The sequence below is a fragment of the Scylla paramamosain genome, chromosome 22 (genome assembly GCF_035594125.1).
Source record: "Scylla paramamosain isolate STU-SP2022 chromosome 22, ASM3559412v1, whole genome shotgun sequence".
In the NCBI taxonomy this organism is placed as follows: Eukaryota; Metazoa; Arthropoda; class Malacostraca; order Decapoda; family Portunidae; genus Scylla; species Scylla paramamosain.
The window spans coordinates 12,839,930-12,854,063 of record NC_087172.1 but is presented as its reverse complement, the minus strand read 5'-3'; the positions used below and the strand labels follow the sequence as shown (position 1 = coordinate 12,854,063).

Below are 14,134 nucleotides of genomic sequence, written 5' to 3'. Positions count from 1 at the left end.
AAACGCACGGCTTTCCTCCCTACACTACCATCTCATTCACCACACAGGTAACAGACACAACAAAAATTGGTTACTTGCCTCTCCCTCGGCAGTCAGGCATCTACGATGCCGTGTGGGTGCAGACGATAAAGCGACAGCTCCGAGAATAACAGTGAAATTCGATTTTGAAAGACAGAGCACTCAGAACAAGTCAAAAGCCAACAATGCGCCGCTCAGAACAGTGTTGCCAGATTTTGCCGCCAGAATCCCCCACCTCGAGTGTACCTGAGAACATGTTTATTTATTTATTTATTTATTTATTTGTTTATTTATTTAATAATTTGCGTGTGTGTGTGTGTGTGTGTGTGTGTGTGTGTGTGTGTGTGTGTGTGTGTGTGTGTGTGTGTGTGTGTGTGCTTTTTAGTTAGAGTTTTATTGTGTTTTTGTTCATGTTGAAGCTAAATATTCACTTATCATATTTTGTGTTTCATTATTTCTTTATATTTAAGCTGTGTACGGTTTGAAGAGTTTAATTTGAACCATGCAATGGTTATTTATTTTTACATACGTGATTCTGTGCTCTCCCTCTCTCTCTCTCTCTCTCTCTCTCTCTCTCTCTCTCTCTCTCTCAATAACCATGTCTAAATCTATGTATGACAAATATAAAGGATTATGAGCAATGGAACGCTGGGACATAACAACAATGGGGAGACAGCAAGAGATTTCATATCTCCACTATCAGGTAAGTGAATTTGGCAACACTGGGGCGGTACTCGGCTCGCTCATTCACTAAACACATGCTTTAAAGGTACCTATAGTAAACACAGTCATGGCAACCCGATGTTGGCTATCATGCCTTGCCAAACTTCACCCGCCAATACTCCTTCCACACAACCAGCCTCGCGTGATCGGTCGCTCCAAGGAAACCAAAATAAAATCCAAACGGTGTTCCAAGTCCCAGGGTGAGTCACAAGATAAGTAGGAGGTGGGGGGAGAAAGGGAGGCGTATTCAATGCATTGCACCATTGTGAGGCAAGCAGCGCAGGTTTAGATGTGTTGAGCCTTGTCTGTGGAGGCATTCCTTGATTGGCATTGAGCAGGTGAGTAGCAGGGTTCTCAGAGCTTTAGTAGTCTCTGTGTACTCAAGTGAGCGAAGGTTTGGAAGGGTTGTCATTGAGAGTATTCGTCAATTGGACGGCAAATAGTTGATCAACAGGATTTTCAGCATCTCGGCCATATAGGTATGCTGAGAATTACTAAGAAAATTCATAGTTGTATTTCTTTCTTTTTTTTTTTTTTTTTTTTGAGTGTTGGAGGGAGGCTCCTTCCCCTTACAATGTTGGGATCTGGTGGGAAAAAGGGGCAGTAGGGTGGAGGAAGCCAAATTTGGACATTCATAAAAAATGTCAAAGAATGAGATGCCATATTTAAAAAAAATGGGAAATTTCTAGTCTAACCAAACTTTACCAAACCTAACCTGGCATACATTGTTGCAGTGGAGCTGTTAGCTGATTACACATCTTGTACTGTCACTGCACGACAGCTTGGGCCCAACAGCTGCACAGTGAATGGTCAGCACGTTTGTTACGGGTCATCAGCTCAGCTAAAACACAACGACATTATTGAAGTAAGTTATGATTTGCTGGCTGGTGCAAGAAATATATGTGAACAGTTTTTGTGCTTAGGTATTGTTTTGTGAGGCATTCTTTTCTTCATGGAGGTAAGAAAAATTATTGAATTTATTTATTTATTTATTTATCTCCTGAGTATCACATAGATTGCAGAGTTTAATGCTATCAGATATGACTAAATAATTCCGTGAATTTATTTCCATACAGAGCTGTTGATCTTTTGCAAAATGAACTGGAAGTATGAATGATAGTAACATTATTGCTCCAACAGGTAGTTTCGAGAGAGTACAAGCACAGGGTAGAGTTTGATCCAGCCCCAAGCATCAGCAGTACAGCGAATAGCACCACTGAGGAAGACACAACCATGCCACGAGGACAGAAGAAAAGGAGCATTGATGATTACTTCTCCAACCCAAAGAAAGCAAAGGCAGGAGAGACAAGTGCAACTGGTGGCTGGGAAAAGTCTACTAATGGGGACTTGTTAGTATATCAGAAAAATATGAGTAGTAGTGAGAAGGTGAGTAATTTAGTTGTCCTTGAACTGTGAGAATATTCAGATCCACAGTACAGTCATGATCAGAAATTAAGTAATATACCATACTCATTTGCACTATGTTTTTCATTGTATCAATCTTTCCTATATATGTAGATTGCAGGTTATGATATGGATGGAACCTTGATTGCCACCCAGTCGGGCAAGGTCTTCGCTACAAGTTATGACGATTGGAAGATTTTGTATAGTGAAGTTCCTGGCAAACTCAAGAAACTCCATGACTCTGGCTATAAAATTGTTATATTCACAAATCAGGCTGGCATTGGTAAGCTGAATGGTTTCATTTTTTATGGTGTACAGTCATGCATTGGAACAGTGGGTGTATTTCTTTTTGAGTGATGCAAAAACCATTGTAATGTGGATGAAATATGAGATGTCCAATGAGGGGATGGAGTAAAGAGACTCAGTTACTTATTAATAACTTGTGTACTATCTGCAGGTACTGGAAAGCACACAGTGGAAGGGATTCAGAAGAAGATAGAGTCTATCATTCAGAAGCTTGGAGTTCCCATCCAAGTTTTTGTATCAACTGGGAAAGGTGAATACAGGAAACCTGCCATTGGAATGTGGAATTTTTTTCAGAATGAGGTAACTCAAGCTAAGTGAATTTTTTAATCATCATGCTTTTGTATGCTGCTTATTATTATTATTATTATTATTATTATTATTATTATTATTATTATTATTATTATTATTATTATCATTGCTATTATTTGTTTGTTTATTTATTTATGTATTTATTATTTATTTATTTATTTATTTATTTATTTATTTATTCTGTTTTATTTTATTTTTTATATCTCATTGGTAATGAATGGCTGTGTCATGTTGCAGGCCAATGGAGGAGTTGAGGTAGACCTTGACAAAAGCATCTATGTTGGGGATGCTGCTGGCAGGCCAGCTGAGGGGAAAAAGAAGAAGGATTTTTCCTTCTCAGACCGGCTCTTTGCCCTCAATGTTGGATTAAAATTTTACACACCAGAGGAACATTTCTTGGGTGAGTGTTAACATCTCTTTTAACACAGAGCAAATTTTTACTTTCTTGTAAGAGATGATACCATCTCTTATAACTTAACTGTTTCAGATGTAAAAACTCAAGCCTTCAACATGCCTGACTTTGACCCTCGGGAAGTAGACGCCTCACTCCCTCTTTATGATCCTTTAACAACCAAAGTTCCTGGACACAAGTTAGAGGTTAGTGGCAAATATTACTGATGTGCTCTTGTTCTTCTAAGATGAAAGTGAATGGTAGTCATGATCACAGTAATATAGGTGCACTTAGATAACGAGATAAAAATGTAAAATAAAAAGTTTAGAAGCTTCAGGTAGTTAAGGCTTTAAGTATGTATACAGTGAGAAACTCTTAGATGGGTTGTGTAAGTGCAGGTAGTGACAAAGAAACCAAAAGCTTGAGAAACTACATGTTTACTTATGACTTGACCAGTGACATGCATGCTTAAGTGTTTGAAGTGCCAGTGTTTAGACCTTGCACATGTTTTATTTATGGAGGGATGGTGGTATAGAGATGATGGTGCTTCTTTTCAGGTAATTATATTGGTTGGGTTTCCTGGATCAGGGAAGAGTTTCTTCTGCTCCACACACTTGGTACCTCTTGGCTACGTTTCAGCTAACAGGGACACAATTGGCTCATGGCAAAAGTGTATATCCCTGATGGAGAAGTCCCTGAAGGTAAATTCTCATAATGCTTTTTCATTTAATTTCAGAGATGTTCAGGTATTTCTTTTTTGAAGCAGTTCAAGTCATAGAAATAGGCAGAAACTGAAACAGGAAAAGTTCCAGAGTTTGCCAGTGAGAGAGGATAGAACAGTGAAGTTGGGCACTGATTAATTCTTGCATTGGAGAGATAAGCAACATGAGAGAGAAAGTAGTCTTGTACAGTGAAGCTGGGGGAGGGGGGAGAGGCATGTTCTTTACAAGTTCAGAACAGCAATATCCTTGCAAGCAAATGTAGAAAACAGTAAGAGATGCAACATTAGACTGGAGTGCAAAATTGCCAACAAAGATAGTCAGTTAAAGGAAAGGAATTGATAAGGCAAAAAAAGCCTCAAACTCCAACCACTTCAGTAAGGCTGTGTGAGTGTAAATGTATGTATGAGATCTATACTCAGTCTAAGGACAGAGAAGGACTCCTGTATGAAGTTTGCATCCTTGAGGAGAAAATTTGGCAAAGACAGCACAGAACACCTGTGTAATGTCTGTTTTGGACTAAAGAGTGTTTCAGTGTGATAAGTACTGAGGTGAAACAGTGATGTTAGGTTAGTTATGTAGGTGCTTGAACCTTAGTGAAGATAATGAGACATTTGTGTGGCAGGACGGTAAGCATGTGGTGATAGACAACACCAACCCCGACCTTGATTCCCGCAAGCGCTACATAGAAGCTGCCAAGAAATGCGGTGTTCCAGTGAGGTGTTTCATCTTTGCCACGTCCAAGGATCATTCTCGACACAACAACAAGGTCAGTTTCATCACCTGGGTAGGGTTGCTTAAGTCTCTTTTATTATGGTAGATATGTAAACTTTTTTTTTATGAAGCACAAGTCACAGCTTCAGATTTCTTTGCTTGTATAACATTACTTTCCTGGAATTTTAAAACTTAGCTTTTTGTTTATCTTATAATATTCACTGTAACAATATGTAATTTCTTTACTCCTAAGAAGAAAGTTTTTACACTTTAAATGTTCAGTCTAAACATTTCAGACAGATAGCAGTTAGTACAGTGAGCATTACATTTGAATACACAGTATTATTATGGCAATTTCTCTCTTCCAGTTTCGGGAATTCAGTGGGGAAGACCATTCAAAAGTTAGTGACATGGTCTTCAATATGTACAAGTAAGTTTATATTGCTTCTCATAGGAAAGGCTCTTACTTCTAAAGCTGCCATCCTAGTTTCATTTCCCTTCATCATCATTTGATATACTTTTTGCACTGAGTTCTACAGGCTAGTAACTGTTGAAAGGTTGAAAGGAATGTGTTCTGGTGGATGAGAGTGAACATATCCCAGGGGCTATCTTTGCTTCTTACAAAAAGATGTTGGAGTTTTATATATTTTTGTTTTTTCATTAGTTACTGGATTTTGTGTAGAAATGAATTTTGAATTCATCAGATTGGAAATAAGCATTCAACAAAGATCCAAACTTAAATGAAAATGACAAAATGAATTAACAAAACAATATGAAGTTAAATTCTTTTTGTTTATATGTATTATTCCACAGAGTAAAGGTTCCTGAGGTAAAATTTAGCTCCTGTGTGTTTGAGACAGAAATTTAAAGATGCAGGCAACATGAGGCAGCGCTGTGGAAGTATTAATTACAAAAATGCCAGAGTTGGGAACCTGATGACTGGCACTGTTGCAGAACTGAATTTCTTTCTGTAAAACTGTGAGGTCAAATAAGATTATGTAAATCAAAAAGGTATTTGCTGGGACTACTTTCTGGTTATCATGGTCACACATTTCTGAGTGAAAGGCACAGCTTTTATAGTACAGTGGTGACCCGCTAGTGAACCTTGAGCACTGAATGGTTTTCATTAAATAAAAAATCTACTGTGAGCATGGAGAAAGGTTGTCATTCTGAATTTCAGAATATGAAGATATTGAAAATTTTTCACTTAAGCAGAGTGATATGTAATAGAAATGTACTACTTCAGGTACTGATATGTCATCTAAATAGCTTTATATATATATATATATATATATATATATATATATATATATATATATATATATATATATATATATATATATTATATTCCCCCCCCCCAGGTCAAAGTATGTGGAACCAACTCTGAAAGAAGGATTTCATGATATTGTGAAGGTGAACTTCATCCCTCATTTCAAGAACAAAAGTGAAGAGAAGTTGTACAGAATGTTCCTACTGGAAAAATAACCTGTGGCTAGACCAGATGAAATTTCATTATAGCCACAGTAAGGATATATTGTTCTGAATGAAAATTGGAATGCAGTATTTTTGTTAGCTTATATAAAAATGTATTATGAGGCCACAGTAAGGATATATTGTTCTGTGAATGAAAATTGGAATGCAGTATTTTTGTTAGCTTATATAAAAATGTATTATCTGAGGCCAAGTAAATAAAGTCACTTTAATTTTTGCTACCACAGCAGCATTTTGTGTATTTTTATTTACTTTTTATAATATACATTTTTTTTTTTACAAATCTGAAGCTATTTAATAAGTTACAAATATGAAAATAGTTTTTTTAATCTATGCCATTATTGAGCAATACATACAACTCCTAAGATCACCTAATGATGCAGTAAACAGTCGGAATGTTCTTTCCAAAGTCTGGACAGATCATTACTTGGTAATGCACCACTAGGTCTTCTAACATTAACAAATGAACTTATGAGATCACACACTCAAGGGCAACCACCTGCCATCTACACTCAGGAACCAGAGAGGCTACTAATACCCTGTTCACCTCAGCTCCTACAACAAACAATTACCCACATCATTTTATAAATAAAAGTGGTTGAGCAAAAATGCAAACATTACACTCAAAAATACAAACAACTCAAGAGGTATCTGACACCCAAACCTTTGAATCTGTAGTATCACATTACAGGCATTGCAAACAGAGGAAAAACTATTTCAACAGATGTGTGCAAGTTTAGGTTGTTTCTTGGCTGTTCCAGAAATATTGAAAGCAGCAGATATTTCTGACTAACATTACTGAGATAAAACATTAAAATAGTTTCTGATAACACACTACCATGAATGGAAAGATACAGGAAGACCTGATTATATCCAAGGAAAGGCGTTTGCATCACCAGTCATGAATATGAAAGAGACAAAGTATACACAATGTAAGTTTTGGTCATCATTCTGGAGCCACTGGTATACTGTCACAATATCACAACAAACAAGGTAGGTCAGAGATAAGAGAAGGAGACAACAGATGGTGCATAATGCTGCATGACTGAGCAGAAAGCAATAACATGATTTACAAATTATCAACAACTATCTCAAACCACAAATGTTTTCACCTGTACCTGGCTAAGCCAAGAAAACCTCAGGCATGCTCAAAGAATAAGAAGCATCATAAGGATATGCAATGTCCCCATGGCCCTGATGGAGGACTACTGCTAAAAAAAATGTCAGTCAATTAATCACTTGGTAAGTAATACACAAGGAAGCAATGTGCTAGACTACAAAATCGGTTGGTAAGTAATTTTCATTTATCACACTAAGGCTGTAATACTATTCTTGAGGAAGAACAAAGATAAAGAGAAAGACTGCAATACATACAGGAAGTGCAAAGCACCATCTATTCTCTAGCAAGGCTGACAGGAAGACTGCAGTGAGTATGGGGAGTAAAAATTGGTCCAACTTTCATCTGTGAACAAATTCTTGCTCTTTTAGAGAGAGTGAGAAAATAGGGAAGAGATCTCTTGCATGTCAGAGATACTAAAAAGAAAAAGATGAAAGAAAAGCCAGCATACAATGTTGCTTCTGAAAAGAAGCAGAACCATAAGATAGTTTCATTTTGTCTTGATAGTTTAGTCTTTGACCAATAAAAGAGGTTATGAATATTTGCACACAAGTTTACAGATACCATGTTACTGAATACAAAAAAAAAATAAAATAAATAAATAAATAAATAAATAAATAAATAAATAAAAATAAATAAATAAATAAATAAATAAATAAATAAAAGTGCATATGAAAAACCTTACATTGAGGTGAACAAGAACAAAATCATGACAAACTATCAGATCCTCATCTTATTGCTCTTTCACTATTAGTAACATTACAAGAATTCCAAGGATGGTTTGAAAATTAAGAATTTACAATGTTTTATGCTTTTCAAGTAAAACTAAAGAAAAGGAAAAAAGGAGATGACACTAATGACTAAAAATCAAAATTGTTCCACAAAACACCATAGAAGAGAAGCATAGGAAAACTTTGGAAGGGAATGTGTCATGTTTCCACACAAAAGATCCATGTCATGGGCACCACCATCTGCATCAACAAAATAAGAAAATAAGTAACACTATTACAAGTGTGTAAGACTTGCAAATAATAAGGTTTGGGTGCACTATAGCCACTCAGCTACATGAGCTATTGTACTCTGAAGTAGAATTAAAAATAATTCAAAAATTTTCATAGATATAATAGTTTCAAGAAAATGCCAGAGAATCCCCCTGAAAATATTGATGAGAAACATGCACCATGTTATTTAGATGTGTTCAAAATAAAATGATGCAAAACAACTCTGTTAATAGGAAAAAATACCCAAAACAAAGGCTGTCAATATTATGCATCTTACACTTTTAAACTGGACATCTGAACCCCAAAAATAATAATGCCAAATTGGTGAAATCATCACCCATGATTAAATTACCCCTAACAATTTTATGTATCATAAAAATATAATCTTAACATATCTATCTTAAAAACAGTTTCAGTTACATCTTATCCTAGAGTTGGTCTTTTAGTACGAGGAAGGAAAATGGCTCTGTCTTTCATCACATGTAGCAATTGCTACAGTAAGTACCAAATGTCAATATCAAAGGCCAGTTTATATGAACATCTCTGCTCTAAGAAACTCAAGTCAGCCCAACACAATAAGAACAGAAGGGAAGCTGTAGGAAGCCAGCAGGCCTACTTGTGGCAGTCCTGGAATATTTGCTTTGCTCTGTGAAAGGTAGTAGACAGACACATAGTTGGGTGGAAATGCTCAATGGGTCTCCACACCAAGTTACATGTACAGGTTGAGTCTCTTATCTGGAATGCTTGATACAGGAAGTGTTTCATTTTTTGTTTTTTTTTTCAGTCTGGAAAACACACACAAACACACACACACACACACACACACACACACACACACACACACACACACACACAAAACAAACCAAAACTCATATAGACCATATGTAAAAATTACATAACTGAATATTCTGATAATATCATTTCAATATTATATAATAGTTTGATTACAGAAGTTATTATACTGCTTCTGTATTACTGTGGCATAAAAATTTTGGTTAATTTCAGCAACTGAAAACTGATTGATGTTAGTAGTTCCTGGATTGTACAACTCCAAAGAAGAGATTAACAACCTGTAATATGCTGATGCCTGCCTGTATTTTGCATGGTGATAGTGATGAAGTAGCCACCATGCACCTGGACTCCACCACTGAGGCTGGCAGTGGAGTGGGTCACCACATTGTCTTAGGAATCAGGACAGCACATAATAACATTACAATGAAACTAAACCATCATTCAAATTATAACCCAGGAGAATCGGTGTGATCATTGGACATATGCAGCCAATTTCTCATACAACAAAAGTAAAAACTCAATTCTAAGTACTATTTGTTTTCTGCTTTTCAATACTCAGTTCATTCTCAATTTATGATTACAACAAGAATGATGCACACCACACAGTTGTCAGGTGGAACAAGATGAACAATGAGAAATTCCAGTAGCATCATGTAAACCAACCTTAAGAATGGTCTAAGGAACAAAAAAACAATAAAATTATGGTTAAGAGCAAATCCACATCTACTACAAAAGACTGTGCCACTTTCATTTTTAACCGCATGGGTGGAAGTTCATAAATATAATTGTCTGCTAGAATTATGTTTCAGTGAATATTTAAATAAATTGCATGGATATATGCAGAATAAAGCATGTAGGTATAGTATAAAAATTTGTAATGACACCAAGTTTGTGAGTGAATAATGTGATGGGTTTGTACCTTCTGGACGGATGAACAGTCAAACAGCTGGTGAATAAGTCCCTCCAACAGTGATGCTGCCACTTGGTATGCTACAAAGATAATGCACTGTGATGCACATCACTAAAATTAGCATTAAATATACAAATAAATATTAATTTTTTTAAGAGTAATACTGTTTCATAAATAAATAGTTCATGGAACACATAATATTCATCAGAAAAATTAACAGATATTACATGACTGCTAATTGATTGGAAGCCATATATTTTTAGTAAAATAACTTTTCAATGTAATGCACCACTTCAGTGTCTGTGAGAAAAAAAGAAAAGAAAAGGAAGACCATGAGAATGGTGTCATCATATATGACTCTTTCATTTGTGATGGAGAGAGAGAGAGAGAGAGAGAGAGAGAGAGAGAGAGAGAGAGAGAGAGAGAGAGAGAGAGAGAGAGAGAGAGAGAGAGAGAGAGAGAGAGAGAGAGAGAGAGAGAGAGAGAGAGAGAGAGAGAGAGAGAGACTGCATGCTTCTACATGTAATATACAACCAACAATAATTCTAACTAGAGTAAAATGTGCTTGTTACAACCAAGCAACAACAGGAATGTTGCAATATAGTAATGTAAAAAAATTATTGTTACTGAAATAAAATTCAGAATAATTTAGCTGTTTCTAATAAAAAAAATGTATGAAAAATATAAGGAAGTTTGATATACAAGTAATGTTTTCCAATTGGACCTAATATTTTTCATTTTAAACTATGTTTACAAAGTATATTTTTGTTATAAAAATATTCACTTTGTGGATAACCTTTTGGAAGATTCTGAAAGTAGAATGCAAAAGCTCACACTTGAGTAACCTGAGTTACGGAAGCATCAGTTCAGTATCTAATCATTACATGACTAGAGACCAATTTTAAGAAATTTTTCATTAATGTTCCTAGACAGTCTTGGATCAAAAGGGAGTACTTGCATTAAGCCACGGAACAATGGATAATTGCACTGCCAGATGCATATTAACACATTGCTTCTCTTTTTGAACTTTTCTGCTGGTAATAATCAGGATGCTTCACTTTGATGTGAGCCTGTAAGTTGCGTTTACGTTTGATGGTCATGCCACACACAGGACATGGCATCCGCAGGTCAGCTCCCGTGTGCTCCAGCATGTGCTCTGCCAACACCTCTCTCCTGGTGAAGGAGCGTGGGCACAGGTGACACACGTACGGCCGGAAGTGTGCCAGATGGTGACGCTTCAGAATGGCAGCCTTGGCAAAGCATTTATTGCATATTGGACACACAAATGGCCGTCCATCACCTGCAGATGATTCCTGTCACAAAAAAAATTCAAGATGTCATAAGGAATATTATCTTACTCTGTAATAATACTGGTATCCTGAGGGATTCTGAAAAATCTTAGTACAATATAGAAGCGTGGCTGCAAATTTCACTGTTCATTACTGTTTATCCTAGTAAGCACTGACAAGAATAAATAACACCAGTGATGCACATACCACAGTTTCCTCTGTATTCTGCTGCCAAGAAAGGTTTGCACTTCGCGCAAAAGCATCCAAGTACATCCGTGTTTCCTCCCCAATGTTATTTGTACTGAGGGCTGAGCTTGGGGAATCACTGTGGTGATTCTCTGACATTGTTGAGCTGCTGAAGTCAAGAGCTTCTTCCTTTATTTCTGTTTTGATCTATAAAATATTCAATGATAACCACTATAATTTCAAAACCTAATGATGCAGTTGAACTTTAAATCACTAAACTTTTGAGTAAATAGATTTTGGATTTAATGGGCAAAACCCAGTTATTGTGAAGCACCATTATTTATCTGTGTGGGCACTGAAAAGCAAGGTGATCTGGATAAAAAGATCTGAGGTGTGTGCACGGCAGATTTGCACAAAGTATGGCACACCCAGGGAACACAAACACAGCAAAGGAAAAGATATGGAAGATGTACACAATTCTTAAGTTCAACACAGTTAATGTGCTTCATCTTTGCTATTTTTTGTTGTTATAAGATTCCCACTACTGGTAATTGTTCAACCAGCAATAGTGGATCACTCTTAAATCTGTTAATTTTAAGGTCAATTGCATGTATAAATTCAATACTCATATTCCTCAATGGTGCATAACACATGATTCATAGTAAGAAAATATATATTCATAACAAAATATCCAATTAATTGCAGATCAATAAAACATACCAGATTTTCAGGAGTGTCGCCATGACCACTACTTGATTCCTCGGAGGGATGGCCGTGCAACCCTAGACCAAGGCTGTCTTTGCTTCCACCAAGACCAGCCAGTGAATAATTCAGTGCACGAGGAGAGGCTGCCTTGGCCTCAAGCCTGGGGTTGGGCTGTGGTGGCTGGCTGGAGGAACTGTGACTGGAATCTTTTTCAATAAGACTTTCTTTGGCAATATCTGAAGTGTGGGATGAGCCTGTTTCACTGGTAATTCTGTCTTGTGGAGACTGGGGTATTGGTGAGGGTGGCCTGGGTAGGGAAGACCTGGATGATTCTGGCTTGCGGTGATGCAGAAGGTTGTTGAGAATTCCTGGAGATAATGAAGTGGAAACATTTTGGCTGGAATCACCACCACCCGCAGATGAAGAAGACTCTTTATGGGGTGAGTTTTCCAGTGCAGATGTGTGAGAACCACTGATGAAGTCAGGAATTTTTGATGGGTTTTTTTCGTCCAGTTTTCTTTGTTTTGGAGAAGAGAGGAATGCATAGTGATGGCTGTAAAGATTCTCCAGAAACTGGTCTTCTCTTGATAAACTTTTGGCAGTACTGCTTCTGCCACTTTCTTCATTCAAACCATTAATGGATGAAGAAAGATCACATCTCTTTCTCTTATTTTCATTTCCACGTTCTCTTTGAGTTTTGCTTCCACTATCATGATTCTCACTGCCATTAAAAACACCAAGGCCTTTAATCTGCAATGCTTCTGCAGTTGAAAGCAGGGTTGGCACTTCCTTTTGGGGTATGTCTGTCTGGCCTGTGTACATGAAGTCTATGAGTGCTTGCATCTCCTGGGCAGTGACACCCCTCATGTACACTATGGGGTGGTGGCATGGTAGGTCCCCCAAGATAGTTCTGAAGTAGTCACTACAAGTCACCAAGACTAATTTGTGTGCAGAGAACTTTTGGCCGTCACAAGCAAGAGTAATGTCCGTCAGGGTATTCTGGAAAAAAGTATTTATATAAAACAGTATATTTCAACTTTTTTTTCTCATCCTACAGCTTAAAATGGTTTAAGAATGAAGCATTAAAAGATCTCCAGAATTAAATGGGACAACTACACAATTTTTAGGAGGGACTATTATTTAAGCAGGTTTTTATTCAATATTTTCCAGCTCTTGGTTAATCTCTGTAACACACAAGACGAAAAAAGAATAATAGACGAGAGAAGTCAAGTCAGTATCCTGCCTCATCCAAATGAGTTGAAATCCTGCAAGCAAGCAGCTCACAGTAACTGCAGTTAAATAATGCAGATGAAAGAGTATAACAAAATTAAGACTTACCTCTTTCCTTAGGGTGCTGAGTGTCTGCCTGTACGTAGCACCATGATTATTCCAAGTCAGAGAAAGGCATTCATCATCCATGGTGGGATTTCTTCTACCTGAAAAACAACTGTGTACTTGTTTAAGGGAAACTGAAGTTCTGTACACTGTTGTACTTCACTGCCCTGTAATATTTATCAGCAGTTTGTTTTTAGATTGTGTCTAAGTCTTGAGAAACACCTACAAAGTATAGGATTCGCACAAGCTAGCATCAGGTGATGAAGATTGGCACATAAAAATATTGAAATGGGCAGGTCATAAGATCCTATGAATTAATAAAATAAAGGAAAATATATTATTTCTAGGTTTCTTCGGTAAAAACAAAGGTCTATCGAGTGCACAAGATTGTATTTGTAGTACAAGGGGAAACACAGAAAAGTAAATACAGATGAAACAGCCAAGAAAAGAAGAGAAGCATGATGAAATGAGGAGAATGCTTTCCCCAAAACCTGATGTGCTACGTGCCTTCAGAGACAATGAATGGCTGGACTTGTCTTGATCTGACATACAAAATCTGTTCACAATCTATTTTCACAGTCTAAAAAGATGTTATGTACAAACACCAAATAATACAGTCTATGAAAATAAAATGTAAAACAATTTCATTATTAAGAAATCAATTTCACAGGTGCTAGTGTCATGGTACACTCATCCAGTGTTCCACATTGTACCACCTTGAAAC

At 36.8% G+C, this 14,134-nt stretch overlaps 2 protein-coding genes across 8 annotated transcripts in view; one reads left to right on the top strand and one right to left on the bottom strand.

Annotated features, from left to right (window-relative positions):
• The first annotated feature begins 595 nt into the window (after positions 1-595).
• LOC135111567 (uncharacterized protein F21D5.5-like) lies at positions 596-6,307 on the top strand. Of its 4 annotated transcripts, none has more exons than XM_064025002.1 (11): positions 596-721; positions 1,476-1,606; positions 1,882-2,127; positions 2,260-2,428; positions 2,603-2,751; positions 2,998-3,160; positions 3,248-3,357; positions 3,709-3,852; positions 4,496-4,639; positions 4,953-5,014; positions 5,946-6,307. In XM_064025002.1, exons 1-11 carry the CDS (start codon positions 652-654, stop codon positions 6,067-6,069), a joined length of 1,512 nt encoding a protein of 503 aa, XP_063881072.1. In that variant the 5' UTR covers positions 596-651; the 3' UTR covers positions 6,070-6,307. The 4 variants fall into 4 exon arrangements, with proteins under 4 accessions (XP_063881072.1, XP_063881071.1, XP_063881073.1 ...); XM_064025001.1 differs by lacking the exon at positions 596-721 and adding an exon at positions 754-941; XM_064025003.1 differs by lacking the exon at positions 596-721 and adding an exon at positions 939-1,079.
• Positions 6,283-14,134, bottom strand: part of LOC135111566 (protein abrupt-like) — an 11,393-nt gene continuing 3,541 nt past the window's right edge. For 2 of the 4 annotated variants that reach the window (XM_064024999.1, XM_064024998.1), the window contains 4 exons: positions 13,414-13,522; positions 12,091-13,074; positions 11,392-11,577; positions 6,283-11,208 (listed from right to left, as the gene is read on the bottom strand). In XM_064024999.1, coding sequence (XP_063881069.1) covers positions 10,897-11,208; positions 11,392-11,577; positions 12,091-13,074; positions 13,414-13,522 — 1,591 coding nt within the window. In that variant the 3' untranslated portion in view covers positions 6,283-10,896. The remainder of the gene's footprint in view (positions 11,209-11,391; positions 11,578-12,090; positions 13,075-13,413; positions 13,523-14,134) is intronic. The other 2 variants (XM_064025000.1, XM_064024996.1) reach the window with 1 other exon arrangement.